The 26,114-nt window shown below is 48.5% G+C and overlaps 11 protein-coding genes across 11 annotated transcripts; 6 read left to right on the forward strand and 5 right to left on the reverse strand.

The window, feature by feature from the left end:
* The first annotated feature begins 1,131 nt into the window (after positions 1-1,131).
* F5891DRAFT_1062747 (uncharacterized protein) lies at positions 1,132-2,220 on the forward strand. Its single transcript, XM_041362972.1, has 3 exons — positions 1,132-1,283; positions 1,349-1,716; positions 1,770-2,220. Coding segments are annotated over exons 1-3 (753 nt in total). The 5' UTR covers positions 1,132-1,281; the 3' UTR covers positions 2,153-2,220.
* A 329-nt stretch (positions 2,221-2,549) lies between these two features.
* F5891DRAFT_891920 (uncharacterized protein) lies at positions 2,550-3,095 on the reverse strand (the record flags this gene model as incomplete). Its single annotated transcript, XM_041373305.1, has 1 exon — positions 2,550-3,095. A coding segment is annotated over one exon (546 nt), but the record flags the coding sequence as incomplete, so codon positions are not given.
* A 6-nt stretch (positions 3,096-3,101) lies between these two features.
* F5891DRAFT_1062754 (uncharacterized protein) lies at positions 3,102-4,660 on the forward strand. The gene is made up of 7 exons (XM_041362973.1): positions 3,102-3,354; positions 3,416-3,498; positions 3,560-3,700; positions 3,755-4,001; positions 4,052-4,120; positions 4,175-4,386; positions 4,440-4,660. Exons 1-6 carry the CDS (start codon positions 3,162-3,164, stop codon positions 4,333-4,335), a joined length of 894 nt encoding a protein of 297 aa, XP_041220021.1. The 5' UTR covers positions 3,102-3,161; the 3' UTR covers positions 4,336-4,386; positions 4,440-4,660.
* Positions 4,648-5,599, reverse strand: F5891DRAFT_1281629 (uncharacterized protein). Its single transcript, XM_041370487.1, has 5 exons — positions 5,411-5,599; positions 5,266-5,357; positions 5,177-5,215; positions 4,982-5,126; positions 4,648-4,931 (listed from the first exon to the last, which is right to left on the reverse strand). The coding sequence occupies exons 1-5, from the start codon at positions 5,451-5,453 to the stop codon at positions 4,750-4,752; spliced, it is 501 nt and encodes a 166-aa protein (XP_041220022.1). The 5' UTR covers positions 5,454-5,599; the 3' UTR covers positions 4,648-4,749.
* A 17-nt stretch (positions 5,600-5,616) lies between these two features.
* Positions 5,617-7,117, forward strand: F5891DRAFT_728894 (uncharacterized protein). The gene is made up of 4 exons (XM_041372992.1): positions 5,617-5,914; positions 5,961-6,318; positions 6,369-6,461; positions 6,511-7,117. The coding sequence occupies exons 1-4, from the start codon at positions 5,697-5,699 to the stop codon at positions 6,979-6,981; spliced, it is 1,140 nt and encodes a 379-aa protein (XP_041220023.1). The 5' UTR covers positions 5,617-5,696; the 3' UTR covers positions 6,982-7,117.
* A 573-nt stretch (positions 7,118-7,690) lies between these two features.
* Positions 7,691-9,906, reverse strand: F5891DRAFT_1255860 (cytochrome P450; the record flags this gene model as incomplete). The annotated part of the gene is made up of 13 exons (XM_041370001.1): positions 7,691-7,955; positions 8,010-8,039; positions 8,089-8,211; positions 8,266-8,312; positions 8,363-8,397; positions 8,451-8,540; positions 8,593-8,695; positions 8,752-8,877; positions 8,927-9,176; positions 9,224-9,352; positions 9,407-9,543; positions 9,596-9,692; positions 9,752-9,906. 13 exons carry the CDS (start codon positions 9,904-9,906, stop codon positions 7,763-7,765), a joined length of 1,515 nt encoding a protein of 504 aa, XP_041220024.1. The 3' UTR covers positions 7,691-7,762.
* Positions 9,907-10,587: 681 nt separating this feature from the next.
* Positions 10,588-14,748, forward strand: F5891DRAFT_728999 (uncharacterized protein). Its single transcript, XM_041372993.1, has 11 exons — positions 10,588-10,830; positions 10,890-11,192; positions 11,249-11,530; positions 11,584-11,921; positions 11,971-12,226; positions 12,278-12,747; positions 12,797-12,996; positions 13,046-13,530; positions 13,580-13,695; positions 13,749-14,316; positions 14,369-14,748. The coding sequence occupies exons 1-11, from the start codon at positions 10,804-10,806 to the stop codon at positions 14,597-14,599; spliced, it is 3,276 nt and encodes a 1,091-aa protein (XP_041220025.1). The 5' UTR covers positions 10,588-10,803; the 3' UTR covers positions 14,600-14,748.
* Positions 14,749-14,919: 171 nt separating this feature from the next.
* Positions 14,920-17,307, reverse strand: F5891DRAFT_1281633 (heat shock protein 70 family; the record flags this gene model as incomplete). The annotated part of the gene is made up of 8 exons (XM_041370488.1): positions 17,142-17,307; positions 16,968-17,088; positions 16,723-16,915; positions 16,569-16,671; positions 15,965-16,515; positions 15,646-15,917; positions 15,389-15,592; positions 14,920-15,337 (listed from the first exon to the last, which is right to left on the reverse strand). The coding sequence occupies exons 1-8, from the start codon at positions 17,284-17,286 to the stop codon at positions 14,920-14,922; spliced, it is 2,007 nt and encodes a 668-aa protein (XP_041220026.1). The 5' UTR covers positions 17,287-17,307.
* Positions 17,308-17,486: 179 nt separating this feature from the next.
* F5891DRAFT_1062795 (uncharacterized protein) lies at positions 17,487-18,981 on the forward strand (the record flags this gene model as incomplete). The annotated part of the gene is made up of 6 exons (XM_041362974.1): positions 17,487-17,587; positions 17,642-18,135; positions 18,183-18,207; positions 18,257-18,379; positions 18,430-18,599; positions 18,651-18,981. The coding sequence occupies 6 exons, from the start codon at positions 17,487-17,489 to the stop codon at positions 18,809-18,811; spliced, it is 1,074 nt and encodes a 357-aa protein (XP_041220027.1). The 3' UTR covers positions 18,812-18,981.
* Positions 18,982-19,756: 775 nt separating this feature from the next.
* On the forward strand, positions 19,757-22,480 carry F5891DRAFT_961587 (amidohydrolase family-domain-containing protein; the record flags this gene model as incomplete). The annotated part of the gene is made up of 16 exons (XM_041375820.1): positions 19,757-20,042; positions 20,102-20,251; positions 20,306-20,377; positions 20,433-20,557; positions 20,607-20,775; positions 20,849-21,011; positions 21,060-21,084; positions 21,136-21,259; positions 21,313-21,350; positions 21,409-21,504; positions 21,575-21,734; positions 21,790-21,817; positions 21,873-21,906; positions 21,959-22,005; positions 22,059-22,190; positions 22,255-22,480. The coding sequence occupies 16 exons, from the start codon at positions 19,757-19,759 to the stop codon at positions 22,478-22,480; spliced, it is 1,875 nt and encodes a 624-aa protein (XP_041220028.1).
* A 545-nt stretch (positions 22,481-23,025) lies between these two features.
* On the reverse strand, positions 23,026-25,728 carry F5891DRAFT_1152445 (uncharacterized protein; the record flags this gene model as incomplete). The annotated part of the gene is made up of 3 exons (XM_041365167.1): positions 23,026-23,705; positions 23,829-24,350; positions 24,453-25,728. The coding sequence occupies 3 exons, from the start codon at positions 25,726-25,728 to the stop codon at positions 23,188-23,190; spliced, it is 2,316 nt and encodes a 771-aa protein (XP_041220029.1). The 3' UTR covers positions 23,026-23,187.
* Positions 25,729-26,114: the final 386 nt, after the last annotated feature.

Raw genomic sequence — 26,114 nt, forward strand, 5'->3', positions numbered from 1 at the left:
CAGCGTTGCGGCTCTCAAGCCGCCCAGTACAATCAAGCCAAGATCAGTTGTGGGCGTGATTCAGTGGAGGGGAAGCCAGACTGTACCTAACATCTCTGGAGCAAAATGAATGTGCCCTGTCAGAGGTGGAAGAGGGATTGGGTCTGGGCCTGCAAGATTTTGTAACTAAACCCAAGCATTTGAGCCGCCGGGAATGACTATCACAGAGTCAGAATCGGAGGCACTCACCAGCCTGAGAATGTCGCAGCAGCGTCCAGAATGGTAGTCCAGCAAAAGAGGAGGAAATGGACGATGATCTAGACGCATACATTCAATTACATCGAGCTAATTAAGAGGACAGACTGACAGTTACAGTAGTGACATGAATCAACAAGGCCTCAGGCTGTTGCGCTTGATGAATAAGCCTCGCACGCAGTGAAAAGAAGGTACCTAGTACCACTTGATTGAGAGTATCGAAGTTTGTTCTTCCTGGTCTTCACACTCATGCTTATTGATCAAAAGTTTTGAAACCATGAGCACTCTCGGATCCATAGAACACTGCACAGCAAGCTCACCGATGCATCATAGCTCACCATGTGTTGAGGCTGCTGTGTGTATTATGTGCAGTATTAGCCACTAGCATCCGTTGACGACGTTGCGGTGAGAGACAAAGATGGGCTGTGTGTACCGATTAGGGCAGAGGGTTCTAACTTACATAAATTTCAGCAAAGTTCAAGTTTATCGAGTCACATTTGTGAAGTCCAGAAGTTATCATGGTTTATTTGACGAACACAAAGGATTCAGCGTAGATCAGGATAATTGTCTGATTACTTCGCGTTTCCTAAAAATAATAGTTGCCATTATTTGGCCTCAAAGTCCGGTGTACATGCCCTCTAAATTTATGGCTACTCCTTCGAGTGGTGAAGACGAGATACGAGTTCCGCGGAGGGGTGTTCGGCTTTAGCCGAGAGCCAAATTGACAAAAGACAGGGGCGGAAGTCTCCGGAAAACGAGAAGATCGAAACACTGAAATTCTGCGGTGTACGAGGTACTCGAGAAGCGAACTCACATTCACTCCAATTACAGCTGAGCGCCGCGCGGTGGTCCTGAGCAGAATTACGTCTTACTATAACCATCATAGTTACAACATCACGGACTCACTGATTCACTGATTAGTAAGGTTCTACAACTTTGGAGCATCACTCATCGACTCATCTTGCAGCTCGGTGGCGTCATAGTCATGTGTATGAGATATTGTCATTCACATTGACAATCAGTCAGCACTCAGTCAGGAGATATGATATGTAAGCCAAACGGCTTCCCCAGCCCTTGGAGACATATATAAGTATAACTTACTCGTGGTACCAAGGAGGCTTACATTCCGTTTCACATCCAGCACCAACGGACTCATCATGGCTTCTGACACCATCAGCACCCTCAACTACTTCCTCCCTCCATCTGACGGCTCTCGGCCCTATAATAGAGTCTATGCAGACAGCACCACAGGAAAGCCGACTCGCAACTGGATCGACGACCCGCATGATATGCAAGTTGGGGACGTCCGTGGAAAGGAAGAACTTTACAAGCTCGACAATGCCGGATTTCAGTATGGGCGAGAAGCAGCGAAGCATACCAGTTTCTTGAATGATGATGAGATTGAGCGCGAATACTACCCCGAGAGCATCGACCTCATCAAGAGGGTTACGGGGGCATCCAAAATTGTCATCTTCGATCACAGTATGTTGACCACCAACTTGAGACGACATCTTGATCCCTAATTCATGTCACAGCTATTCGTCGCCGTCGTCCAGGCGAGATAGATAATCATAACCCACAGAAACGTCAACCAGTCTCCCGGGTTCATGTTGACCAAACGCCTACGGCGTCCACCGGCCGTGTCCATAGGCATCTCCCACCAACAGAGGCTCCTTCCCTCCTTCGCAGACGCTTCCAAATAATAAACCTTTGGCGTCCCATATCACATGCAGCTGTAGATTGGCCGCTTGCACTATGTGACTTCCGGAGTGTTGATTTCGAGAAAGACTTGGTGCCTGTCGCTCATGTATACGCTGACCGTGAGGGTGAGACATTTGGAGTCAAATACAACCCAAACCACCAGTGGAAATACATGAAGGCAATGACCCCAGAAGAGTATGTTCTTATCAAATGGTGAGTGAAATAACTTGGGGGAGCTTTCCGTCATGCTTAATGGGTCTCAGCTCCGACTCGATGCAAGATGGCAGCGTTGCAATACTTACCCCTCATACTGGCTTCCAAGACCCAAACACTCCAGAGGGAACGCCGCCTCGGGAATCCATCGAAGTGAGAGCTCTGGTATTCTATGATTAGAACATGTTTTGTCAGGTGGCGTAAAGAATCAACAAAGAAGTCGTAGCAGTTATTGCGCAATTCAAGTGAGAAATGAGTTCACTTTCTTATGTTGGATATTGGAGGTACCTAGTCGGTGTGTAAAGTGTCACGGTGGAACACATTCATGAGAACTTGAGAACTCTCAGACCGTGCTGATAGTATATTTCATACGGGACTACACCAGGACAAATCCAAACAGTATTTTGTGCAGACCAAGATCCGAAGTGAGAGAGCTGTGTGAAACCATTTCGTGTCAGTGCTGGCAAGGCAGCGCTCGGGAAGGACGAAGTGAGCCATGGAGAACTGTTTAGGATATGGTGCATGCTGACGCGCCCCTCAAGCAGGTGAGACTGATCAGTGGGCACAATCGAGCAATTGACGTTAAGTAGGGTTTCTCGTGCCAAAATCCACGCCCAGGGGAGGCGTTCATGGGCACGAACAAAGGACTGGTGATGAGACGATCTCGCTAAGGGGTAGCGACAACCATCCAGCATGCGTGACCAGTCTGTGAGTGTGATCCGCGCCATGGTACGAAAGGCATCGATGGGACGGTTCAGGTCACGCTGGAGACCCGTCACGGCAGCAGAAGCATTCAACCGTGAAATACTAGGGAAGCCGAAATCGAAAAGTGCAATAGGCAAAGAGAGGAGACCAGAGTTGAAGGAGAAGGGAAACCGAAGATAATCATGTACAATATGAGCAATACGAAGGTCCAGTTTTTCAGCCTGCGTAGGTGTGATGGGTTCATCGATTTCTAGATCACGTGGCCCAGAGTCGAGCCAACGGCAAGACTTCTTGTTCTCTTCCCCACCATGTCTCTCACAAAAGATGCCGACTCGTTCAAACGCGCCCTCCATCGTCAAGATTACACTTCATGGCATTCGCAACCTGCACCACTCAACTCCTCTTCCTCTGCCAGTGCCTCTGTTTCTACACCTGCACCCGCGCCTACAACGGCAGAATCAACGTCCACGCCTAGCACGAAGAAGAAACGGCCAAAAACCAGTATGTTGTGCTGTTTGTATATAATAACTTGTTTCACTCTCTTTTGTCGTTCTTGTTATAGATATCGTATATTCACAGCCGGCGGATACGGGGACGGGGACGAATGTGAATACGCAACTTGTGTATGCTATTGATCATCTCAAGGTACGTGTTGCGTTTATCTTTTCTTTTCTTGCTTATTGAGATCGTTTGTGGATGTACGTAGTCGACGCATAATCCCATGCGCCTTCAAGATATTGCAATCGTAACGAATACGCCGCTCGAGACTGATGTAGTCTTACTCGAAAAATTCAAGTCGCATGATAAGATTCTTTGGGATCCAAAGACTGATTTATATTCGTATCGTGTATGTCTATTTCGCTAGCTCTTCTCTTCTCAGCCACTCATCGACGCGACACAGCATGAATTCAGCTTTCGGAACAAAGTGGCGCTCCTGACAGAGATCCAGCGACAGACGAGGAAAGGGGGCGGGATACCTGTGCGTGCGCTCAAGGAGTCTTGGAAAGAGGCACCGCAGGCTATTGAGGAGCTGGAGAAGGAGGGAGAGGTGCTTGTTACGAGGACTGTGAAAGATGGTCAGTTGCGGATGGTATTTTGGAATGAGATCAAGCCGGATGATGAGAGTGGGGGGAAACATGTTGAGAAGGGTGAGTCTCGTATTGTGTGATGCATCGTGCTGATTTTTTGTTTTGGACAGAATTCTTTGATTTGTGGCATTCGCTGAAGGTGCCTAATGATGTTGATTTGTTGAAGGCGTTGCATGCTGGTATGTGCCTCCTATTGTCATATCTTCGTTTGGTGTCTGACATGTACGATACAGAGGGGCTTCAAGCTACTGCGGAAGAGACGCCGATCCCGAAGGCGCCATCGAATATGAAGAAGAAGGGAAAGCGTTCGGCACCGCGGCAGAGACAAGCGAAGATTACGAATACGCATTTGAAGGGAGAGATCGACCTTTCGAAAGATTATGAGAGGAAATGACATGCGTTTTTAATGTTTCTGGACACTTCCTCTTTACAGTGCCATGGGCGGGTGGGCGTACCTCTCGTTCGAGGCAGTATCCAACATTGATTTACTGGATACAGTTTTGAGTTGCACTGCAGCTGCAGTTGTGCGGTTTCGAACCGAAATCGGTTATTTCTTCCCAACAACTGTAGCTGCATCAGCCATGCTTCTTCCTTCAGCCACACTCCGCAGCTCTCCCTTTGAAGAATCATTGAGGCAGTTGTGTTTCCATCCCAACACCTATTATCATTTTGTAGAAGGGGCAGTGTTTTCAGTGACTGAATTCATCCGTTTGGTGAAACGACAGGCGTGATGTATTATTCCATCAAGTATACATAACATATAACGAATGGCAGAGCAAGCTAATACTCAGGCTGACGTCTTGGTTCCTCACAAGTTAGACAAGAGGAGGAGACTGCCTGTACCTAGGGCTGCAGTAATGGCAACGATCACGACAGTAGACGCTGTGCTCAGGGAAACTCCGAGAGGACCATCCCAATTGGAAGGGATGGACAAGGTAACGAGGGAGGAAGGGACTGTGAAACCTGCGGATGAGCAAGCGGTGGCGTACGCTGATAGAAGGGATCAATAAAGGGTACCGATAGAAAAGTGAGAAAGGTACCAGTAAGAGCAGCGGTTGAACCAGCACGGGGATCGGCGCTAGTTGTGAACTTTGCGATCAAGTCGTCGAACATGCATTGCTCGCAGGAGGTGATGGCGGTGACTGTGTTGGATGCACAAAGACAAGAATCATTGGTTGTGCACGTCTGAGGGAGATTAGATGTGGAAGGGATCTAATGGAAGAATGGGTACACACGGAGATTTGAGCGTTGGCGTTGGAGCATTGAGTCTGACACTTATAGAAGGGTGAGAAGGGTATATGAAAGATATGATCGTGTGTCTTACATCGGTCAAAAGGTATGTATCGGAGACGTTGAGGAATTGGGTCGCATCGATAGTTCCAACAGAACCACCAACATCAATAGACAATGAAAGGGCTACGATAATTCTATTCAATATAGGGTTAATGGAGGCAAGTGACAGGACTGACCTTGACCAGCAAGCAACAGGAAAGAAATAAAAGCAAAATGCATGACTAGCAAGCTGGGAGTGAAGAACAAAGGTATCAAGCGCTGCGAGATGGCTTATAAGACTACCGGAGCCTAGCTATAACTAGTAGCACTGGTTCATTTGATAGACACAGCGTCACACAGGTGTCTCACACAGTGTCCGTGTCGAGGGGCCCGCTAATACAACCGATCTTCGAGCCGCGTTCCACGTGATCACATTGTTGACGCGAATTGTCCAGACTTCAACAGTACTTCCATCTAACTATCATGGCTCCAATCACATTCAGCGGTACAATTCCTTCAAAGAAGAAGGCCGATCTTCAAGCTATCGCAGTAGCTCTGAACATCAGTGATACTGGAACAAGAGAGGATCTACAAGGCAGAATCAAACGTCATCTCGAGCAACACCAATCAAAATATGAAGATGACCCTACCTTCTCTGGCCTATATGGCAAGAAGAAGAAGAGCGTACAACCTCCTATAGAGTCAGTCTCATCAATATTATTACTTCCCTCCTCATATTTTTCTCAGGCGCTTTGTCCCCAGTTCACCAGATGAGCAGGAAGAGAAACTCCACCAGAGCCCCCAAGTCACTCGCAGTCGTCGTATTGTCCCGCTTGACCCACGTGAGACCACCCCTGTCGACGATATGCGAAACGTGTCTATCATGCTCAAAAACCTTCCCATATCCCCTGACGCCGAGTCCACCCCTGCCTCGTCCGCTAAACATTCTCCCCAACGTAAACCAGAAAGCGCCCGACCTGTCGCGCCCATTCAAAAAACGCGTCCAGTTTCCAAACCTCTCGCTCAAGTGGCTCGTGAATATCTCGCAAAGCTACAAGTCAGCGTCCAAACAAACACCCGAACCACCTTGTTGACGACGCGTGCCGTAAGTCTTACCTTGTTGTACAGAATCACCCACTAACCACGTGTTTTTAGGTCCTCTCGGACTCTACCAATATTTGGTTCCTTACTGTTCTCCTTGAGCTATTCTACATTCTCTACATGGTTATTCCATGGCAGACCTTCGAGGTTTGTTTCCTGTACTCTCCCTCACTTCGCGCGTCTAATCCCACCTTAGCTATCGCCAGGTTCGCCTAGTCAATTTTACATCGCGATCTCCTATCCCCCCGCTCGCACTTTCTTAACACCATCATTCTGGACCGTCCTAATTCACTGGTCAATACCCGACGTCTTCATCCCACTCGTCTTTGGCCTCCTCGTCTCCTTCCACCCCGCTAATTCTACATCCTCCCGAACCCCACAAGTCATCGCACTCGATCCCCTCTCAGCTTCTATCGCTCGTCTGGCAGCCCATGTCGCTTACCCCTTCCGCGCCCTCGAGGTGTCCCTCCAAGGCGTCGATGTTATCGGTCAGAAATGGCGCCTTCTGACAGCGTCTATCGTAGTGGCATTTGCGTTTGCAGAAGCTATTTTTAACGCGCCTGGTGCATTTGCAGAGTCGAGGGTTCGTTTACGCGCCGCCACCCCTAGGCGTACTGCCCCATCTGAAGACCCGCCCGCCTCTATCACCGTCACCGGCGAATCATGAGTTTTGCGTGTTGTATACACTGTATGTTATGTGACGACTCATTCATGATCGATTTATCTCTTTCCTTTGATTTTGCTTTATCGAGTTGCTGTTTTGTTAGCGCCGAGACTATATTTATTCTTTACCTATTGGTATTCTACGACCTGGAGTATCACTATTACTACTGTCACTGTTTTCTCTGTCGCAGCATTGATGTGCGCGAGTTCTTTTATTTCGAGTTCAGTACTGTCCCTGACCCCGTCCAATATATCGATATCGATATTACTATGGCATGTATCATCTTGGATGTTTCCGTATACCTTCATTCTGGACCTTGGTAAATGCAGAAAGTCAGGGTATTGGGAAGTCTGCGCAGACTCCGCGTCCAGGTTTGTCTAGGTCTCTGTCAAGTCTTTGTCAGGGTTACCCGGGAGTCACTAGTTACTGCCAGGGGAGGTCTGTCAGCTGCCAAAGGTCTGTCTGCCCGCCGTCTTACATAGCCACTGATCTTATATCGACGCCCTCTCTCGTTTGCCCGTTGTCTCCCTCGTTGCGCGCCACCTCTCTTGTTGCGCGCCGTCTCTCTCGTTTGTGCGCCACCTTTCTCACTGCCCGCAGTCCCTCCTGTCCGACCACCATGCATGGTGGTCTGCCTTAGCCATTCTTGCATTTTTACCTGAACCAATGATTATCGCACAATGGACTGAAACACGCATAGTATTTCATAGCATATTCTAGCTGGTGATTTCTATCATAGGGGAAGGCTCCCAGGGACAATCAACACTGGTTTTAAACGTGACATTCACGCATTCCCATCAGGATAATTGCGCATCATGAGCCTGAGTTCCGTTGCCGGAATCCTTGTCTTAAACTTGATAGCACAGGGATTGTCTGATTTCTCCCCGATCATCATCCCCATGTCATCCAATGGCTTCGTAAGATCCAATGTAAGCTGGAAAGCCCAAAAAATAAGGAGCGAGTTGATGAACACCGATCTGGTTTGATCAAAGTGAGCTCAGAAGATTATGTGCGTGGAAGGGTGGCTTTACCTTTGCGCGACATGTTGACCAGGGCATACACTGAAAGGAAATGTCAATCAAAGAAGGAATGCTTAACGATACTGCCTACCGCCGACCAAAGCCGTAGGGAAAGAATGTAAAATCATCTCGCAGGCGACCTTGCTCGTCAATCCAGCGCTGGGACTTGAATGTGTCAGGCTCTGGGTAGGTATCTGGATCTCGAGAGATGGCCCTAAGGCAGTGACTGTCGGATCCTTGGCAAGTTTTCTTGGAGCAGGATGCTTACCAATGATTAGCGAATATCGTGGTCCCGGCTGGGATACAATAGTTTTCCTGAGGGGCCAGATCATCATTTGCACGATAAGTTGTCCAAGATCACTTGCCCAGATTATGTCTTGAGTTGTTCGGTGAGCCAGCGCTGCAGCATTCATGTTGTGAAATTGAGGCACAAGATCGAAACAATATACATACCACCAGTAGGCAATGGTGGTCTCCATCTCAAAGACTCAGAGATGAATGCTTGCAGGCAAGGAAGGGATTGCTGGTCGGCGAAGGTCGGCGCTTTCATGCAAAAATTATTGAATCATAGCGCTGCAATAGGGAATAAAGGTACCTCGGTGCCTTCCGATGACTGCATCGAGCTCAGCCTGAACTTGAGCTTGCTCCTCAGGGAAACATGCAGCCGCCATGAGTACTGTGCAGATCGCCGTAGAGGTCTTTCACCCGATTTCAGCCGTGTACTATCTTCGGAGGCTGCAAAAGAACACCTCACCGTCTCAGATCCAGCTGCAAAAAAGGAACCGCCGAGAAAGGCCATTTCTGTGTCTGACAAACTATAGAGATGGCGATTTTCCAGGATATATCTCATGAACGAAGGGCCGATGTCCACGTCGCTCTGCTGTGGAACGACTCAGACATGAAGTCAAGATTCAAAATAGAATGTATACCATTTGCTCCCTCACGCGGTTTAGCTGACCAAGGTTGAGTTTCTTGGTCCTCTCAAACCCCTGTCTTAAGTCTCGCCCATACCAAGGAAGGTATTTGAGCCATGGAATCGAGTCCACTAGATAAGCACCAGGACGCACGACCGCGCTAATCGTCTTGACGAATTGTCGGATTTCAACGACCGAAGAATCAGTCGCAGATGTAGACGAAGTCTTCCCATAGGCAATCTTCATAATTGTCGTCGCAGCATAACTTGAAATTACCTGTGAGCGAGGTATAGTATAACTGACAGTTCTTACGTTATCACATGCTTCTGGAAGTCGCCATGTGGATCATCGAGAATGCCGAGGACTGTATCCTTCGCATGTGACATCTGCAGGGGCTGATATGCTGCAGCCGCTCTAGGCTGGAGATGTGTGTGAAGTGCTCTGCACCACGTTGAAAAGTAAGACAGACGAAAGAAAGTATCGCGGACTACCAACCTACGCATACGACGAAACCTGTCCCCCCAGTGTGCAAATCCGATGCCCATCCCGCCGCCAAACATTTCTCCAGCTGCAATCATGCGAGGACGGTCAGCTGTGATTCTACCCTGATTCTCCATGATATCCACGGCAGCCTGCGACAGGACGTTGAATCAAGATAATACAGCCCAGCATGTAGGAACTAACTTTGTAACGGCCGACGATAACGATCTTCTCAAGTTTTGACCGAATGGTGATTAGAGGACCGTACTCAGCAATCCATCCTGCTATCGTGAGGGATGAACTATCGGAGGCGAAAATAATTAGTATTTTCAAATCACAAAGTCGCATACGGAAATTCACTGGCGACGCGGCAAAAAGTGGCCCCCAAGTCTCCAAGTAGGAGGGGAAGGGGGGAGAGGAAGGTCGCTCTCTGGTTTACGACGGTGAGCCCAAGTGATGATTCCCACTATAACAAGGCAAGCCCCAGCACTGACAAGCTGTGCGTTGTCAGACATGTGCAGGTCAAATAAGTGTAGCATGGTCTGTAACGTGAGCGCAAAGAAAGATAGGAATTAGTCACGGTGCATCCAAATTGTGAATGGCTTTTTAAGCGCCCCATACCACTGAATTGGTGACCCACCCGTACTTGGGAATGAGAGATTCATCTGGATAATGGGGATCCACTGCAATGCTGGCATGCGATGATTCGTATAATACCTAACAGCACCTAATCAGCACCTCTGACAGTCATGCCCCTTGAGTGAAAAAATGCGCTGGCATGTACTATGCCCGGTTGCTACTACCTTCTTGCCTAACGTTTAACCCCAGGCGGGGTGGTACTTAATTTGATGTACACAAAACGTGACGGGAAACCTGCTTACGAGTTCGGTCGTGCTCTAACTCTTGTGCGGTGCAACTTGAATCGAGATAAGCATCTTTATACAATTCTAACGATTGTGATAATATTGGGATACGAAGCAGTAACAGTTCAAAGTCTTATTAAGAGGGAGTGGTGGGTGGGAGCAAGAAACGATAAGGATAACGAGCGAGAGGATGAAGGATGTGTAGCTCGACGTCGTAGGTAGGTCGAGGAAGATTAATACGCTAACGCTCAGCTGGAAGTGTGGTGCCGGGAAACTCCGCAGGCTACGTCTCGGCACCTGTACAATCACGAGTCTAACTACTTACTGAGTACTTTCAGCTGGCCGTACATGTTTGCATGGTTTTGTAGTGAAAGTAGCGTTTTCCCGCATTTTGGTCCGAAACTACAGATCTTGACTCACTCCGCTGTGACTGGCTAATCAAAAAAACTTGAGTTACTTATATAGTTACTGATCATCATATCTATTACAACAATTCTGCGACTTGCGAGTCGCCTGCTCCGGCGCTATACGCGAGGAAATTCATACATCATGGCGAACACTATGGAGTTGGTCCAGGTATGTGCCCTATCGTTCCATGTTGAACTCCCCCCGTTAACAAGGCGAATGCATAACAGACGGGCAAACGCGATCGTCTTATAGAGCTTGAGAAGATATATCAAACAAAATGGCAGGAGGAGGGTATATTCGAAGTTAATGCCCCTTCACCCGACGAGCTGAAGGGCTTGTCATCTGCCCAAGTTCAGGATAAATACCCCAAGTGGTTTGGCAATTTCCCTTACCCATACATGAACGGCTCTTTACATCTAGGACACGCGTTCACCATCTCGAAAATCGAATTCGCCGCCGGATACCAGAGATTGTTAGGCAAGCGTGTCTTATTTCCTCATGGTTTGCATGCAACGGGTATGCCGATCAAAGTGAGTGATCCCAGGATTTTGGAGATTGTTGATCTGGTTTCTGATTTCTCGGACAGGCGGCTGCTGACAAGATAATTCGTGAGATGGAGATGTTCGGCCCAGATTTTGAACGATTTGATGAAGAGGCGCAAGACGACAAACCAATAAAAACAGCTCCAAACGGCCCAGCCGCGCCTTCAGCAGCAGTAGGGAAAGCCACGAAGGGCAAGATTGCTGCAAAATCCACGGGACTGACTTACCAGTTCCAAATCATGTTGTCAATCGGCGTCCCGCGCACGGAAATCAAAAAGTTCGCAGATCCCCATCACTGGCTGGAACACTTTCCTCCAATTTGCAAGGTGTGCAAACAGATCCTTGGTCATTTTGTCATTTCTTCATTTCTGTATTACAGGAGGATAACAACGCAATGGGAAATCGTATCGATTGGAGACGTTCATTTGTCACAACCGACCTGAACCCTTACTACGACTCGTTCGTTCGATGGCAAATGAATAAATTACACGCATTGGGAAAAGTCAAGTTCGGGGAGCGATACACGATCTACAGCCCTAAAGACGGACAGCCTTGTATGGATCATGATCGATCCGACGGTGAAGGTGTTAACCCCCAAGAGTACACTGGCGTCAAGATGGAGGTCGTAGAATGGAGTTCAGCTGCGAAGGCCATTGAAAGCAAAGTCGATGGTCGGAAAGTATTTTTGGTGGCTGCTACGTTGCGTCCCGAGACCATGTCTGTATTCTCATATCCATCTTAATATTGTTTCTTAGTACATCCACAGGTATGGCCAGACCAATTGCTTCGTTGGCACCTCTATAAAATATGGCGTCTTCGCGATCAACGATGCAGAGGCATTTGTATGCACATATCGTGCAGCCCGTAACATGGCTTTCCAAGGTCTATCGCCTGAGCGCGGCCAGACTCAACAGCTGTTGGAGATGGATGGCGCGGCCTTGGTCGGTACCAAGATCAAAGCACCATTTGGATTAGTTCCTGAGGTGTTTGTACTGCCCATGGATAATGTTTTGGCTACGAAGGTCAGTCGTGCAGTTGTCATAGTGCCGTAGACTTTTTTGACATTGTCTTAGGGTACCGGTGTCGTCACTTCTGTACCGTCAGATTCCCCCGATGATTTCGCAACTGTCAGCGATTTGCGCAAGAAGCCTGAATTTTACAAGATCGATCGCGAATGGGTATCCATTGATCCGATTCCCGTGCTAACGACTCCGACCTATGGCGAGCTGACTGCGCCCCGCTTAGTCGAGAAGCTGAAGATTCAGTCGCAGAAAGATGTCAAGCAGCTGGCAGAGGCGAAGGAAATCGCGTACAAGGAGGGTTTCTACAGTGGAGTGATGTTGGTCGGCGAGTTCAAGGGCCTGACCGTTCAAGAAGCGAAGCCCAGAGTGCGCGCAAGCATGATCGAACAAGGATTGGCTTTCGCATATGCCGAACCAGAGAACCTGGTCATCTCGCGCAGCGCAGATGAGTGCGTCGTCGCCTTGATGGACCAGTGGTATATGGATTACGGTGAACCTGTTTGGAGATCACAGGCCGAGAGGCTCGTATTTCGTATTTTTTCTTTTCTTTTGCTTACAATCGGACTTCAGGTTGCTGGCAAAGATGGAGACATGGACGGTCGAGACTCGGAACTTGTTCGAGGCCACCTTGGCATGGCTGAATCAGTGGGCGTGTGCCCGGACATACGGCCTGGGGTCCAAGTTACCTTGGGATCCCCAATTTATGGTCGAAAGTTTGAGTGACTCGACTATCTACATGGCATACTACACTGTCGCGCATTTGTTGCACGGTAGGTGTCAGAACTAACTTTTATCATCTCACTGATCACATTCACTCAGGTGGTGATATCTTTGGTCGGACACCTGGGCCTCTGGGCGTCAGCGCCGAGCAGATGACGGATGAGGCCTGGGAATACGTCTTCTGCAACGGACCATGGCCAGACTCAGAGCCATTCCCCAAGGACAAAGCCGACGCATTGAAGCATGAATTCAATTACTTCTACCCCTTCGATATGCGTTCCTCCGGCAAGGACTTGGTCCAGAACAATCTGACGTTCTTACTTTATAACCACGCCGCAATCTTTGCAGAGGAAAAATGGCCCAAGGGCATCCGCACGAATGGACATCTGATGCTGAATGGCAAGAAGATGTCAAAGAGCACAGGCAACTCACTGACGCTGAGGGAAGGCGTGCTGAAATTTGGTGCTGATGCGATGCGTCTGTCGTTGGCGGATGCTGGCGATGGCGTAGAAGATGCCAACTTCGATGAAAAGACTGCCAATGCAAACATTCTGCGTTTGCATACGTTGATGACATGGTGTGAGGTATATGAATTTCGCTTTCTACGAGACGATCTACTAACAATTTCTTTAGGAAATGTTCAAGGATGAGTCCAACCTCCGCACTGGTCCCAAGAGCTCTTATCATGATCACGTGTTCGAGGAGGAAATTGTCGACCTGATCAACATTACAAAGGGTCATTACGACGCGTGAGTTCTATCCAACTTTAGCTCTTTGTCATGGTCTCAGTTATCTGCGTTAGAACTGCTTTCAAGGATGCTCTGAAGTTTGGCTTCTACGAGTTGCAGAGTGCCCGTGACTGGTACCGAGAAGTTACCGCCGATATCGGGATGCATGCAGACTTGGTCAAATACTGGATCCGTGTTGCCACCTTGATGATCACGCCTTTTGCTCCTCACTTCGCAGAGCATATTTGGACAGAGCTGTTAAAGGAGCCTCGGTCCGTACAGCTGGCGCTGTGGCCAGACCCAGAGCGCATCGCGGACAGGTCAATCGTTGAGACAGGCGTGTACATGCGTGGAACACTGAAGACGATCCGTGATGCTGAGATTACGTTGTTGAAGAGGTTGCAGAAGGGCAAGAAAGGCAAGGGCGTCGAAAATGCGTTGTTCGACCCCAAGAAACCCAAGGCCGTTCGGATTTATGTTGCGACCAGGTTCCCTGAGTGGCAGGATACGTGCGTGCAGGCTGTCAAGGATTCGTACTCGAGCCCGGACGATAAGGTGGACGATGCGAAAGTGCGCGATGTCCTGATAGAGAAAGGGTTGATCAAGGACAAGCGCGCTATGCCGTTCATCCAGGCGTTCAAGGTAAGGATGTATTATCACCGTCTTTATCGGCTCATCTCATCTCGAAATGCAGAAACGAATGTCAGAAATCGGTGTCGATGCTGCGTTCCAGAGAACGTTGTTGTTTTCCGAGTCTGAGATTCTGAAGGAATTGCTGCCATATCTGAGAAAGTCTTTGAGCCTGGAAGATGTGGAAGTCTTTTCCGTTGAGGAGGCATTGCAGAGAGAAGGTCCTGGCTTCACGCGCACCATCATAGAGTCGTCCGAACCTGGAAGCCCTGCCTTCGAGTATCGGAACGTATAGAGCTCCTCGATTCGTTCTCGTAATACCATTATCGCAATGTACTTACTGGTCAATTGTACTTTCAACACGGTTCTAACAATATAGTAATCAAGGAGGCTGGGTATCGTGCGACGTTAAGATGCACGCTATCAATAAAATGTAACGCACACATTGAAACATCGACATTTACCAAGAGATGCCCCATATGCTTTGGAACGGTCTGTCACACATTTGCGACTAGACGGTGCAGGAGGATGGGTCTGTCCATTGAAATAGGTGACTCTATGTTACTGATACTGACATACAACTTTTATCGGGATTATGTCCCCACCGCGCAGGCCTCACAGCTCGTCATGATTATAATATGGTTCATCATCCTCGGGCTCGCTTGCACCTCCTCCACTGTAGAGCTTGCTTGTGATTGGATTGACAACGTTCTGAATCTCCAATAGCTTCTCTTCGAGTTCCTCAGTAGTAGCACTCTGGCCATTGTCATCAATCCACTCCGTAGCCTCCTTGATGGTGGCGAGGATAGTCTTCTTGTCATCGTCGTCGATCTTGCCGCCAAGGCCTGTCTGATCACCAAGTTGTGACTTGAGTCCGTAGACAAACGAGGACAGGGCGTTGAGGGATTCAATGCGCTTGCGATTAGCTTCATCTTCTGAGGCGAAATCTTCAGCCTCGCGGACCATGCGCTCAATGTCCTCCTTAGAGAGACGACCCTTCTCGTTCGTAATCGTGATTGACTCGGATTTACCACTAAGAGCCCGGTCAGTGTCTTATAGCACTGACTAAAAACCATCGACTTACGTTCCCTTGTCGGCGGCACCGACCTTCATAATACCGTTGGCGTCAATCTCGAATGTGACCTCAATCTGAGGAACACCACGAGGAGCAGGGGGAATGCCCGAAAGTTCAAACTTGCCGAGCAGGTTGTTGTCCTTGGTTAAAGATCGCTCACCCTCGAAGACCTGGATGAGAACGGTAGGCTGGTTGTCAGCAGCCGTTGAGAAGCTTTACAGATTATCAGTATGTTGCATTCACTCGCGAGAACAGAATGCACTTACATCTGCGACTTGCGAGTGGGGATGACAGTGTTGCGAGGAATAAGTTTGGTGAAGACGCCACCAGTGGTCTCAATACCAAGTGTCAAAGGACAGACATCCACCAAGACGACGTCTTCGGTACCCTCTTCACCGGAAAGGATACCACCCTGGACAGCAGCACCGTAAGCAACAGCCTCATCGGGATTGATACCCTTTGATGCTTCTTTGCCAAAATACTCCTTCAGGAGTTGTTGAACCTTAGGAATGCGGGTTGAACCACCAACAAGGACAACCTGCAACCGTGTCAGACGGTACCAATGATTGTCGCTAGACATCTCACCTCGTCAATGTCCTCTTTGTTGACCTTCGCATCCTTGAGCACCTGTTCGACGGGCTTCATGGTCTTGCGGAACAGATCCATGTTAAGCTCTTCAAATTTAGCGCGAGTGAGTGTCTCTGAGAAGTCGTTGCCATCCTCGAAGGACTCGATTTCAATGCGGGTCGACTGTTGGCTCGACAAAGTACGCTTGGCCTTCTCGACCTCGCGCTTCAGCTTGCCCATAGCGCGAAGGTTGCTAGTGACGTCGGTACCGGTCTTCTTCTTGTACTGTTTGACAAGATAGTCGATGACACGGTTGTCGAAATCCTCACCACCAAGGTGAGTATCACCAGCAGTTGCCAAGACCTCGAAAACACCATCATCAATCGAGAGCAAGGAAACATCGAAAGTTCCTCCTCCGAGATCGTAGACTATGATTTGAGACTCGCCACCCTTCTTGTTAAGACCATATGCGATAGCAGCAGCGGTGGGCTCGTTGATGATACGAAGAATATTTAACCCAGCAATTGTACCAGCATCCTTCGTGGCTTGACGCTGAGCGTCATTGAAATCTTGACAACAAATTCATAAGCGAATAAAGGTCAGGTCAGCATTGCTGGCTTACATGCGGGGACAGTTACTACTGCGTGGGTGACCTTCTCGCCGAGATAAGCCTCCGCAGTCTCCTTCATCTTTGTCAGAATCATGGCACTAATCTCCTCCGGAGTCTAAAGAACATAATCAGCGAGATATTCAGAGGTCTGATATGAATGATTTACAAATTGGCGTGTGTCACCCTTGTAACCTATCGAAATGGCTGGTTTGCCGCCCTTGTCAACAATGTTAAAGGGAAAGTGCTTCATGTCACGCTTTAATTCCAAGTCGTCCATCTTCCGGCCGATGAGACGTTTAGCGTCGAAAACGGTGTTGGTTGGATTTGAATGGAACGCGTTCTTGGCACTATCACCAACTCTGTAAGGAATAAGTTAGTCATGGTTTCCTGGGTTGCGAAATGAAAACTTACAGCCGCTCGTCATCAGTAAAGCTGACCCATGAGGGTGTTATACGATGACCCTGGTCATTGGCGATAATTTCGACACGACCACCGCGTTGAACGCCGACACACGAATAAGTTGTTCCCAAGTCTGCGAATAAGGAAGTTAGTAATGTGAAACGAACGCAGTGCATGTACGCTTACCTATACCTATCACCGTACCGTATTCACTGTTCGAACTCGCTGTAACAGCGGGAGAGAAACAAAATAGAGCGAGGAAAGCAAGGAAAAAGAGAGAAAGAGAAGACGCCATACGCCATGACTTGGCGCGAGACGGGCGGCCAGACATTGTTGTCACAAGAGAAGTTGGTACTCAATTGTTGAATCAGCTCCGATGTATTTATGTCTTTCAAAGGACACGCAAATGACACGTATACATTCCCACGCCTTTAATTACATAAGTTAAATAAATAAATAATCACGTGCTTTACATTGATATCGCAGTTGGCCAAATATATATCATCTCCGACTCAGTACCAACGTACGATCATGGATTCGTCTACTGAATCGTTTCATCATCACAAAAAGACTTTGCATTCGAAGCGTTCGTTTGCAAAGCATCATTCAACAGATTCTCCTACTTATGACGCGCAAGTACTACTTCTTTTTTATTTCCTTGACCATATAGTTTACCCCGTTTTCAGGTCAGAAGAAGATAATGACCCTCTCAGTACTGATGATGGAGGCTCTTCCATGTCCATTCCAACCGTCTCTCGTTCAGCTAAAACCCCCTTTCAATCAAAGGCAGTATCTCGTGCTCGTCATCAGCTAGCCTCCAGCATGCTCTCAGATGATGGCACTGATTCCCAAACATATGATGGTGATGTAGAGAGCAGCGTCACTGCAGCAGCCGGTTCACATCCCTTCAACAAGGCGCTACATCCTACTCTTCAGCATTCTTCATCTGCATCAACATTGACCTCTCAAATCGACGATGTGCTACCATCTGTGAAACCTGCGGCGCTTGCACCCGATGAACCAATGCCTACCGCTGAAGCAACATCTACGTTTAACCCTGCTGCCCTCACTCCCGAACATATTCAGGCTTTCATACGCGAGGCGATCGAGGGTCAATCCTCTAGATCCTACAAGATTAACCCACCACCACTAAATCGGCCTGTTAGAGTTTTTGCAGATGGTAAGTGTCAATTCAACTTTGACAGACTTTGTGCTAATTCATATCAGGGGTATATGATCTCTTTCACTTTGGGTATATATGTCCCTCCCTTTTTGTGTAAGGATGTTGATCTTTGAACCAGTCATGCCCTGCAATTACGGCAGGCCAAGTTGTCTTTTCCATCTGTACATTTACTCGTTGGTGTTAATTCCGATGAGGACGTCGTCACCCATAAAGCACGCTGTGTGATGACACATGCTGAGCGGTATGATGCGCCAGTTCTCCACAACTGAAAACTTAATCACACTGATATAGCTGTGAGGCTGTGCGACACTGTCGCTGGGTCGATGAGGTCATTCCCGACTGCCCGTGGGTTCTGGACCAAGCTTTCATCGATAAGTGGAATATCGACTACGTTGCTCATGACGAACTCCCGTACGTGTCGGGCGATCATGATGATGTCTACGCATTTGTAAAGGCACTAGGTCTGTTCCCTTTCTTTTTCCCCTACTTTTTCAAAAGTTTGACACATTCAGGTAAATTTATTCCTACTCGACGTACACCGGGGGTGTCTACTTCGGAACTGCTCGAACGTATTGTGTCAGGATATCGGAAGCGCGATTTCGATGGGAAGTTAGAAAAGATAGGCCATGCTGAACTCAAAGCTGAGGGGTCAAACTTCGATGACAAGCGCTAGCCGATGCGTAGTGCGCAGGCAAGGCCAGCCAGATGAGTCTGAATGGCAAGCTTCCTTGAGTTCGGCCTATATACACAGACTTTAAACACCATAATATAACGTACATTCCGGCGCTTCACCTATGTGTCATACTACTTCCAAGTACATAAGCAAGCAATTCGTTCACCTCCCGATGTTTAGTGATGGAGACAAAGAGTAGCATATCTTGAAGCTTGAAGGGTTGAAGTTTGCTTAAACTCAGACGAAGAATGATAAACAGATTCATCCATCACCAACGTTATTCCGTCACCGATCCGTCCCAGTAACTTGAAGCGGTTCCATTTTGCGCATCGCAAAGGGTGGAGCTCAGACACGGAGATGAGTGTACGGCGCGCAGACTGACAGGAGCGGGTGGAGCGCGCACATGGGAGTCACGGAAATGCTCCCGCGGGACCAACCGTTTCGTTCTTGACATTGTCAGACAAGCGCATTCGCGCTTAGGTCTTCCAGTCGTTGCATGTAGGCTGGTGACCCAACGACCAGCACAATAAGTTGCCCTACGCAGTACGCACGTAACGCAACGGATCAGGCTGTAATTAAAAATGGTTTTCCTCATCCTGGGCGACCTTCCACAAAGAAACACTGCTTTCAGTGTTAGGATTTACTGTCGTCGTGCAGTGGGCAGTGCATATAGTCTCCTAGTTGCTTGCCACAGTAAAAGGTGGTCGTCAATAATTTGCAGCCACTGATGAGTCACCGTGCCAACGTGAATAGAGTACTTGGATTCCGTCCAAAGTGCAATTTGCAGTATATCTTCAAGTATATCAAAAATAATAAGCGCAGTTGAGAAGTTGCTTCAGGTAACCTGCCATAAAGGAGTGAGAAAAGTCTGACGTACACAATTCTGTATATATATGTTAGACATGTATACCCTCACGGATCCCAACTCGCTTTTTCTCGTACGACATGGGTTCTTCTTCACCCCTGGTCAAGCCGGCAAGCGTCAGTGGGCAGAGTAGTAGTACCAATTCACCTCAGAATCGAAGCTGGTGGGCTAGATCGTGGCTCCTCGCACTGTCGGTTGCGCTGGGAGCTGCAGGAGGGACCTTCACTTGGCTCAACCCTGAGACCCATTCTTTAGATTATGCGGTCTGTTCTGCTAACCGCACAATCTACACAGTCGACTCAGATCTTCCCAATGTTCAATGCATCTTCGTACATGATACCCTCATTTCAGACACAGGTGATCTAGGTATGCGCGAATCAGTGGCCTTGTTTATGCATCCAACTCACGCGCTGCGCTTGTGACAGAGGACATAACTTTACGCTGGCGGGATCGATGGTGGTCAGAGATCCCACTGGCAAGCGTCATTCGCTTACCTTGGCCATTCAATTTTCTTGAGCCATCTCCGAGAGTGATAAACATCCCACCTGACAGTATTGTAGTTCCTGGCCTGACTGGTACGAATCACCAACTTGAATCAAATTTCGTGTCCTCACTCTTGACCCTTGAAGATGCCCATGCTCATGTGTTGCATTATGGTTTTAAGATGAATCTCAACTTGGATGACTGTACCTCTGTGGATGGTTTGTTTCAACTGACTTTGTATTCTATCGTCAATTTACTGATGCGACATGAAAGATGTCTTGAGCCACTTGAAAGCTTATGTTATAGCACATCCTGACATTCTGGGCGATCCCACTCGATGGATAGAGGGCATGGGATGGGACCAGAATAAATGGCCTGGAGCGCAATATCCTCATGCTGTATGTATCTTTATTTGCTTTCTCTTCACATCCCCTCACAACACCAAAGAACGATTTTGACAGGGAACCACTTCTTCGCGGTCGACGGATATCTCTGACCCGTATTGATGCTCACGCCTCCTGGGTATCCAACCGTGTGCTGCAGCTCATGGCGCCCCTCCCTAAGGAGGATATCGATGGCGGGCTGATTATCCGCGACAAGCACGGAAAACCCACTGGTTTGTTTCTCTTCCTCAGGAGTTCTGTTCTTGAGGTAGTACCTCTTCGTCTGAAACCTATATGGAATCACAGGAATATTCGTTGATAATGCTATGGCTCTCATTCCCTCACAACCCTTCAGCGAGACCCGCGCGATGGAGTACTTCACCCGTGCTACTAGTGACGCACTTGCGGTGGGTCTGACTAGCGTGCACGACGCATTTTCTGTCCCAGAAGAAATACACTTCTATAAAAAGTACGCGGCCCATGCTTTCCAAAAACATTTGAATTAATTTCCCTCCAGACTCTCAGAGACTCAGCAGCTACCTGTCAGTTTTTTTGTTTACTTGAGCGTAGCAATTTACTGACACACGTAGCAGCTCCGGCTTTATCTCATGGGCAGTGTGAACTTTGATGATTACTGGGGAGGTCAGATTCCAAGGCTGATCCAGCACGGATTTGGTGGACGATTGACAGTGCGCAGCGTCAAACTTTTCGCAGATGGTTGGTTCTGTTCGAATTATTATTTGGTGCTTAAATTCATCTTCAATAAATAGGTGCGCTTGGTTCATTCGGCGCTGCACTGCTTGAGCCCGTGAGCACCTACTCACGTTACCGTTCAAGCACGAACGTGCTTATATCAAAGGTTTTAGTATAGTGATAATCCGTCGACAAGCGGTATCATGCGGTTGCGCCCGGAGGCGCTTGCAAAGCTGGTAAAGGAGTTTTCGACCGATGGTTGGCAAATTGTAAGTGCCCGATATTCGTGATCTTTTTTCATCCTTGCACTAGCTCAACTATTTGACCCCTTACCACCAGAATATCCACTGTATTGGAGACCGGGCAAATCATGTCGTACTCGACATTTATGATGATATGCTCGCCAACGCTTCGTTTTCCATAGACGCCTTGCGACCTCGTATTGAGCATGCGCAAATCTTGACACTAGATGATATCAAGCGAATTGGAAAGTTAGGTGGTAAGAGGCCCGATTCTTATTTCGCTTTCACGTTGTAGATGGTATAGGATTCCAGTGATACCTAGTGTGCAACCGACCCATGCGTGAGTCAGTCGATAGGCCTTGCCAATCGTCTGACCGACATATCTCGTCTTACAGGACAAGCGACATGTGGTATGCTGAGGATCGGTTGGTAGGTTCCCTCTTTTCATCTGTCTAGAGCACATCAAACTGGGTGCCTATAGGGTCCAAAGAGAATCAAAGGCGCGTATGCATATCGAGCTTTACTCAAGTAAGTTACTTTATCTTCTTACCTTGTATTGCGTTGGTACTGATACCCCACAGCGCGTCTCCAACCAGAGTCTTACCCCTTGGCTCTGACTTCCCTGTCGAGGACATCAACCCCCTTCTTGGTTTCTACGCTGCTGTTTCACGCCTCTCTGTAACAGGCGACTCGCCTCATGGTCCTGGAGGATGGTGAGATTCTGGCATACTTTCAAATGTGCTGATTCAAAAGTTATTGACTACCCTCTTTTTCTAGGTATCCATCCGAGCGCCTCACGCGCGCTGAAGCGCTCAAAGGCATGACGCTCGATGCTGCATACGCGTCTTTCTCTGAGGATATTCTCGGTTCGCTTTCAATCGGGAAGAAAGCTGATTTCGTCGTTCTGGACCGTGATATCATGACGGTGCCTATCGAGGATATCTTGAGTGCCACAGTGACAGCAACTGTCATCGATGGGGAGGTGGTATACGGAAATCTATGACCAGCGGCTGTATCTAATGTGAGTTCTACCAAATTCAAGGAGCTCTTGTTAGACTTTGCATGAACACTTGGATTAGGACTGGTACATTTGGTCTAGTCGGGAAGAATAGTTAGATACAATATACCCTTCGTGCTCATTTCCCGAATTGGTGCTGTGCGTGGGTGTTGTTGGCGTCAATGAAGACGGGTTGGTGTACCCAATGCAGCTGCTTGGTGAAATCATCAATGATAGCTCAGCAAGTGGACATCAGTCTTGAGATCAAGGCGTCAATTGTGTATGCATAATAATCATCCTTTTGCTGTGGCTCTAACTAACCAGTGTAGTATTGGCAAGAAACGTTGGTGTCATTACTGACATGTCCTTAGATAACGTCCTGACTCGCTACACTTCATTGATGTGCAGCGTCGATTATGGGTCTGATGGGCTGGTTGTTGGATGGCTGGTTTTTTGTACTTATGTATATGATTCTTCAATGACGGACCCCTGTACCACTGAGCCTGCCAATGCAGCTGCTTTCCACAAAGCTTCACGCAATTGGCTGGGTTGTCAAACTGAAGGCAACAGCGACGTTACAATTTCCAAGTCGATTGTTGAAGTAAGTCAAGTCATTGGGTTTAAGGTAATTCGTTGAGTATATAGAGAGATCAGAGAATGGTCCATTGACAATGCACCAAAACAGCAGGGTATGACCTAGTTCTCATGTGGCATCACGTTTCGTCCCTATCATCGCCATGTATCGATCCAGCACTCTCGAGACCTGCCTTGCTCACTCGTCTCATTGGCTGCAAAGTGTTCTCATCCACGGGAGCCCGCCTGGCATGTCGATACCGTCCCTCCCGGTCCCTTATCTCCATATCTTGGCCCGTTTCCTCTGTTGTTTCTTCCTCCTCGCGGTCCCATGAAGGCATTGGAGGTAAGCTCTCTCTGACATGCGCTGGTCGCCTGCCTGTGCCAACACCAACGTCCCCAACATTACTTTCACTCACTGCAGTAGATGGCTTAGGCTTCGTCATACGCCCGAGCTCTGCCTCCTCAAATGCCATGAGTTCGCTTACAAACCCGATATTCGGGCTGATACCTTTGCGGCGCTCTAGCACGAACTGGTATGCGCGTGCCAGCGGCCAGTGGTGGCTGTGGATAAGGTATGCCATCACTGCGGTGACACTACGTGATTTACCGGCTTTACAGTGCACATATGTGGGTGCGTTGTAGAGAGCGGCCTCGTCTGCGCCAGGAATTAGTTCATGTACATCGAGGAACGTATGATGGAAACAAGAAAAGCTTTGAATCGAAAACCCAATTCTCCACCGATAGAAGCATCGAATTGTGACAAAAGCGAAGTACTTACCAAGCACATTACAGGCCTCACTCAGCCCCTTGCGTACTCCTTCCTCCTCAACACAATCCCTCATTGGAATATGCACATACCGCTCGAACCGTTCCCGGAGCATTAGCCCGCGATCGTCTGTGCATTCAGCCGCAATGTTAATGATTCGCTTCACACCTAGGGATTGTAATTCGGAGACATGTGAAGGTGAAATGAGTTCAGGGCCGAGGAAGAGGAAGTTAGGGAGGATCGTAGAGATGACAAACTCTTCGCGCTCGTTTTCAGCATCGGAGGAAGTGCCACTGGGTGTGGATGTTGTGGGCGTCGGCTTGGCAGTAGATGGTGTCATGGGCATTTGTGGATATGGACCCGCATTCCCAAGGCAACTACCATTGGTGAGATTGAAATTAAAGCTCGAGTTAAATGCGCTCGCTGGAGGTGTGTGATTGGAATGAAGAAGCGTGAGATGCGACGGGGATGCGGGTGGAGGGTGAAGGAACACAACCTGTTGCGAAGGTGTAATAGGGAGTGTTGAGCTGCGCGCTGGAGCTGTGTGAATATGAAGCCGCGGGAGAGTTGTTACAGCATGTTTGATGGGTTTCGCTAGAATCTGCCCGCACACCGCACTATCATTCGCTGCATCACTGATTCCGTTTGTCTTGGCACTGTCAACGTTAAGAGTATTTGATCTCCGTGGGGGAGGTGGACGGCGAAAGGCAAGTTTGGAGGGCGGAGGGTCAGAATCTATAGGGCTATCAAGACTGAGTGAGAGCCCAGGCATAATTGGTAATGGTGAGTGTCCCGGTCTTTCCATTTCACCCCCATGGTCTTGATCCTCCTGCTCGATCTGCACACTGCTACTGAGCCCAGCAGCGCTGTGGGTGTCGAGTTGAAGGAATGCCCTTCCCTTTGCACTCTTGGGTGGTTTTGGCAGTTGCAAAGAGGCTTGAGAGGGAGAAGGAGGAGAATGGGGAGCATTGATGATGTACTTTCGGAGTCGCGCATGAAGTTGAGCACCTACAATTCCTCCGCGAAGATACCATACATTGTCCGGGTTCAGGAACCGTGCAAGAACTGAAAGCAGGGCCCATGCAATGACGCCCGGATTGTCTCTCTCCCGTTCATCAGTCTCTTCTCCATGAACAATGACGACATCCCCGTCAATGTCCCAGGAATCGAAAACTTCTTTTCCTTCATCATTGGTGATGAACTGGCGAAGTGATGCGAAAGTCGGTAATGTGCGTTTTGAGCGCTTAAGAATTAGGGACGGCATGGCGATATTAATACTTCCTAAAAGGTGAGTCGCGGCATAGGCAACGTGAGTGCGGGTGTCGATGAGGAGTGGACGAGTGGGAGAGGCGAGGCGAATAAGTAATTCAGTAGGATCCATAGCAGAAGTGGGAACGCGGGGTGATGGCATAGACACGGAGCGTTGCTGAGGCTTCCGGGCACAGCTTGGAGGTTCGGGGGGAGATGAGGCAGGAGGACTGGGGAAGCGGATGTCAACGGGGGTAAGATACGTGCTGCTTGCACTTTTTGGAGAAGAAGAATCCGAGTCAACTTGCCGCTGGCGGTGGTGTTGATCTTGGCGCCATGGAATAGCGGCAACGCTTGGAACGGCAGTCTTTGGTAATCTGCTAAACGAACGGATTGGTCGAAGACGAAGATTTTTCTGTACAGATTGGCGTAGCTGGGCAAGTGCCGCCAAGTCTCGTGATAACTCTTCTGCATCAGGAATGTTTAAGGCTATGGGGCTCGAGGACGAGGAAGAAGGTGAAGATAGTTGCAAGAGCTCATCATCCGATGCAAGCGGAGATTCTGATATTGATTCAGAAGACGTATCGAGAAACGCGCTCGACTCGGACTCGAATGAGTGTGATCTTGACTGGATCGTTAAATTTGGTGGGCGTAGTCTCGTCATGTTCCCGGATGTCATTACAGCTTGAAGGAGTGTCACTCCACCAACGTTTTATAGCGACTTCAAAGTCACCAACAGTTCTAGGTTTGCACAGGCTCTCCTGCGAGCAGAAAATCAGTTAAAAAAACCAGCAACAGAGATATGAACTCAGAACAATAAAAAAGAGCGCTCTCACCTGTCTTGGTTACTTACACTACTTGGTTACTCGGATTCGGAATACCTCCTGACCCCGCGAGGGCCGAGACCCCGGCCGGCCGAAGTTGCTCTATATATGGCCCATAATTAATTAATTCATTACGTTGTAGTTTCGAACCATCGTGGCTGGACGTGCATGACTGGCCAGCTTCAAGCTTCAAGGCATATTTTTCTAGGTGCATCCCTCATATTGC

Source organism: Suillus fuscotomentosus, assembly GCF_016647785.1.
Source record: "Suillus fuscotomentosus strain FC203 chromosome Unknown F5891scaffold_80, whole genome shotgun sequence".
NCBI classification, from domain to species: Eukaryota; Fungi; Basidiomycota; class Agaricomycetes; order Boletales; family Suillaceae; genus Suillus; species Suillus fuscotomentosus.

Excerpts from the sequence above, each read along its gene's own strand:
- F5891DRAFT_1062754 (XM_041362973.1), top strand. The coding sequence starts at position 3,162 with ATGTCTCTCACAAAAGATGCCGACTCGTTCAAACGCGCCCTCCATCGT. Across the intron at positions 4,002-4,051 it reads GGGGAAACATGTTGAGAAGG|AATTCTTTGATTTGTGGCAT; the intron begins GTGAGTCTCGTA and ends TGTTTTGGACAG. Across the intron at positions 4,121-4,174 it reads GTTGAAGGCGTTGCATGCTG|AGGGGCTTCAAGCTACTGCG; the intron begins GTATGTGCCTCC and ends TGTACGATACAG.
- F5891DRAFT_1281629 (XM_041370487.1), bottom strand. The coding sequence starts at position 5,453 with ATGCATTTTGCTTTTATTTCTTTCCTGTTGCTTGCTGGTCAAG. Across the intron at positions 5,216-5,265 it reads ATACATACCTTTTGACCGAT|TGTCAGACTCAATGCTCCAA; the intron begins GTAAGACACACG and ends CCCTTCTATAAG. Across the intron at positions 4,932-4,981 it reads TTCAACCGCTGCTCTTACTG|CGTACGCCACCGCTTGCTCA; the intron begins GTACCTTTCTCA and ends CCCTTCTATCAG.
- F5891DRAFT_728894 (XM_041372992.1), top strand. The coding sequence starts at position 5,697 with ATGGCTCCAATCACATTCAGCGGTACAATTCCTTCAAAGAAGAAGGCC. Across the intron at positions 6,319-6,368 it reads CCTTGTTGACGACGCGTGCC|GTCCTCTCGGACTCTACCAA; the intron begins GTAAGTCTTACC and ends ACGTGTTTTTAG. Across the intron at positions 6,462-6,510 it reads TTCCATGGCAGACCTTCGAG|CTATCGCCAGGTTCGCCTAG; the intron begins GTTTGTTTCCTG and ends ATCCCACCTTAG.
- F5891DRAFT_1062747 (XM_041362972.1), top strand. Across the intron at positions 1,717-1,769 it reads AATTGTCATCTTCGATCACA|CTATTCGTCGCCGTCGTCCA; the intron begins GTATGTTGACCA and ends TTCATGTCACAG.
- F5891DRAFT_728999 (XM_041372993.1), top strand. The coding sequence starts at position 10,804 with ATGGCGAACACTATGGAGTTGGTCCAG. Across the intron at positions 12,748-12,796 it reads TGGAGATCACAGGCCGAGAG|GTTGCTGGCAAAGATGGAGA; the intron begins GCTCGTATTTCG and ends ATCGGACTTCAG. Across the intron at positions 13,531-13,579 it reads CGTTGATGACATGGTGTGAG|GAAATGTTCAAGGATGAGTC; the intron begins GTATATGAATTT and ends CAATTTCTTTAG.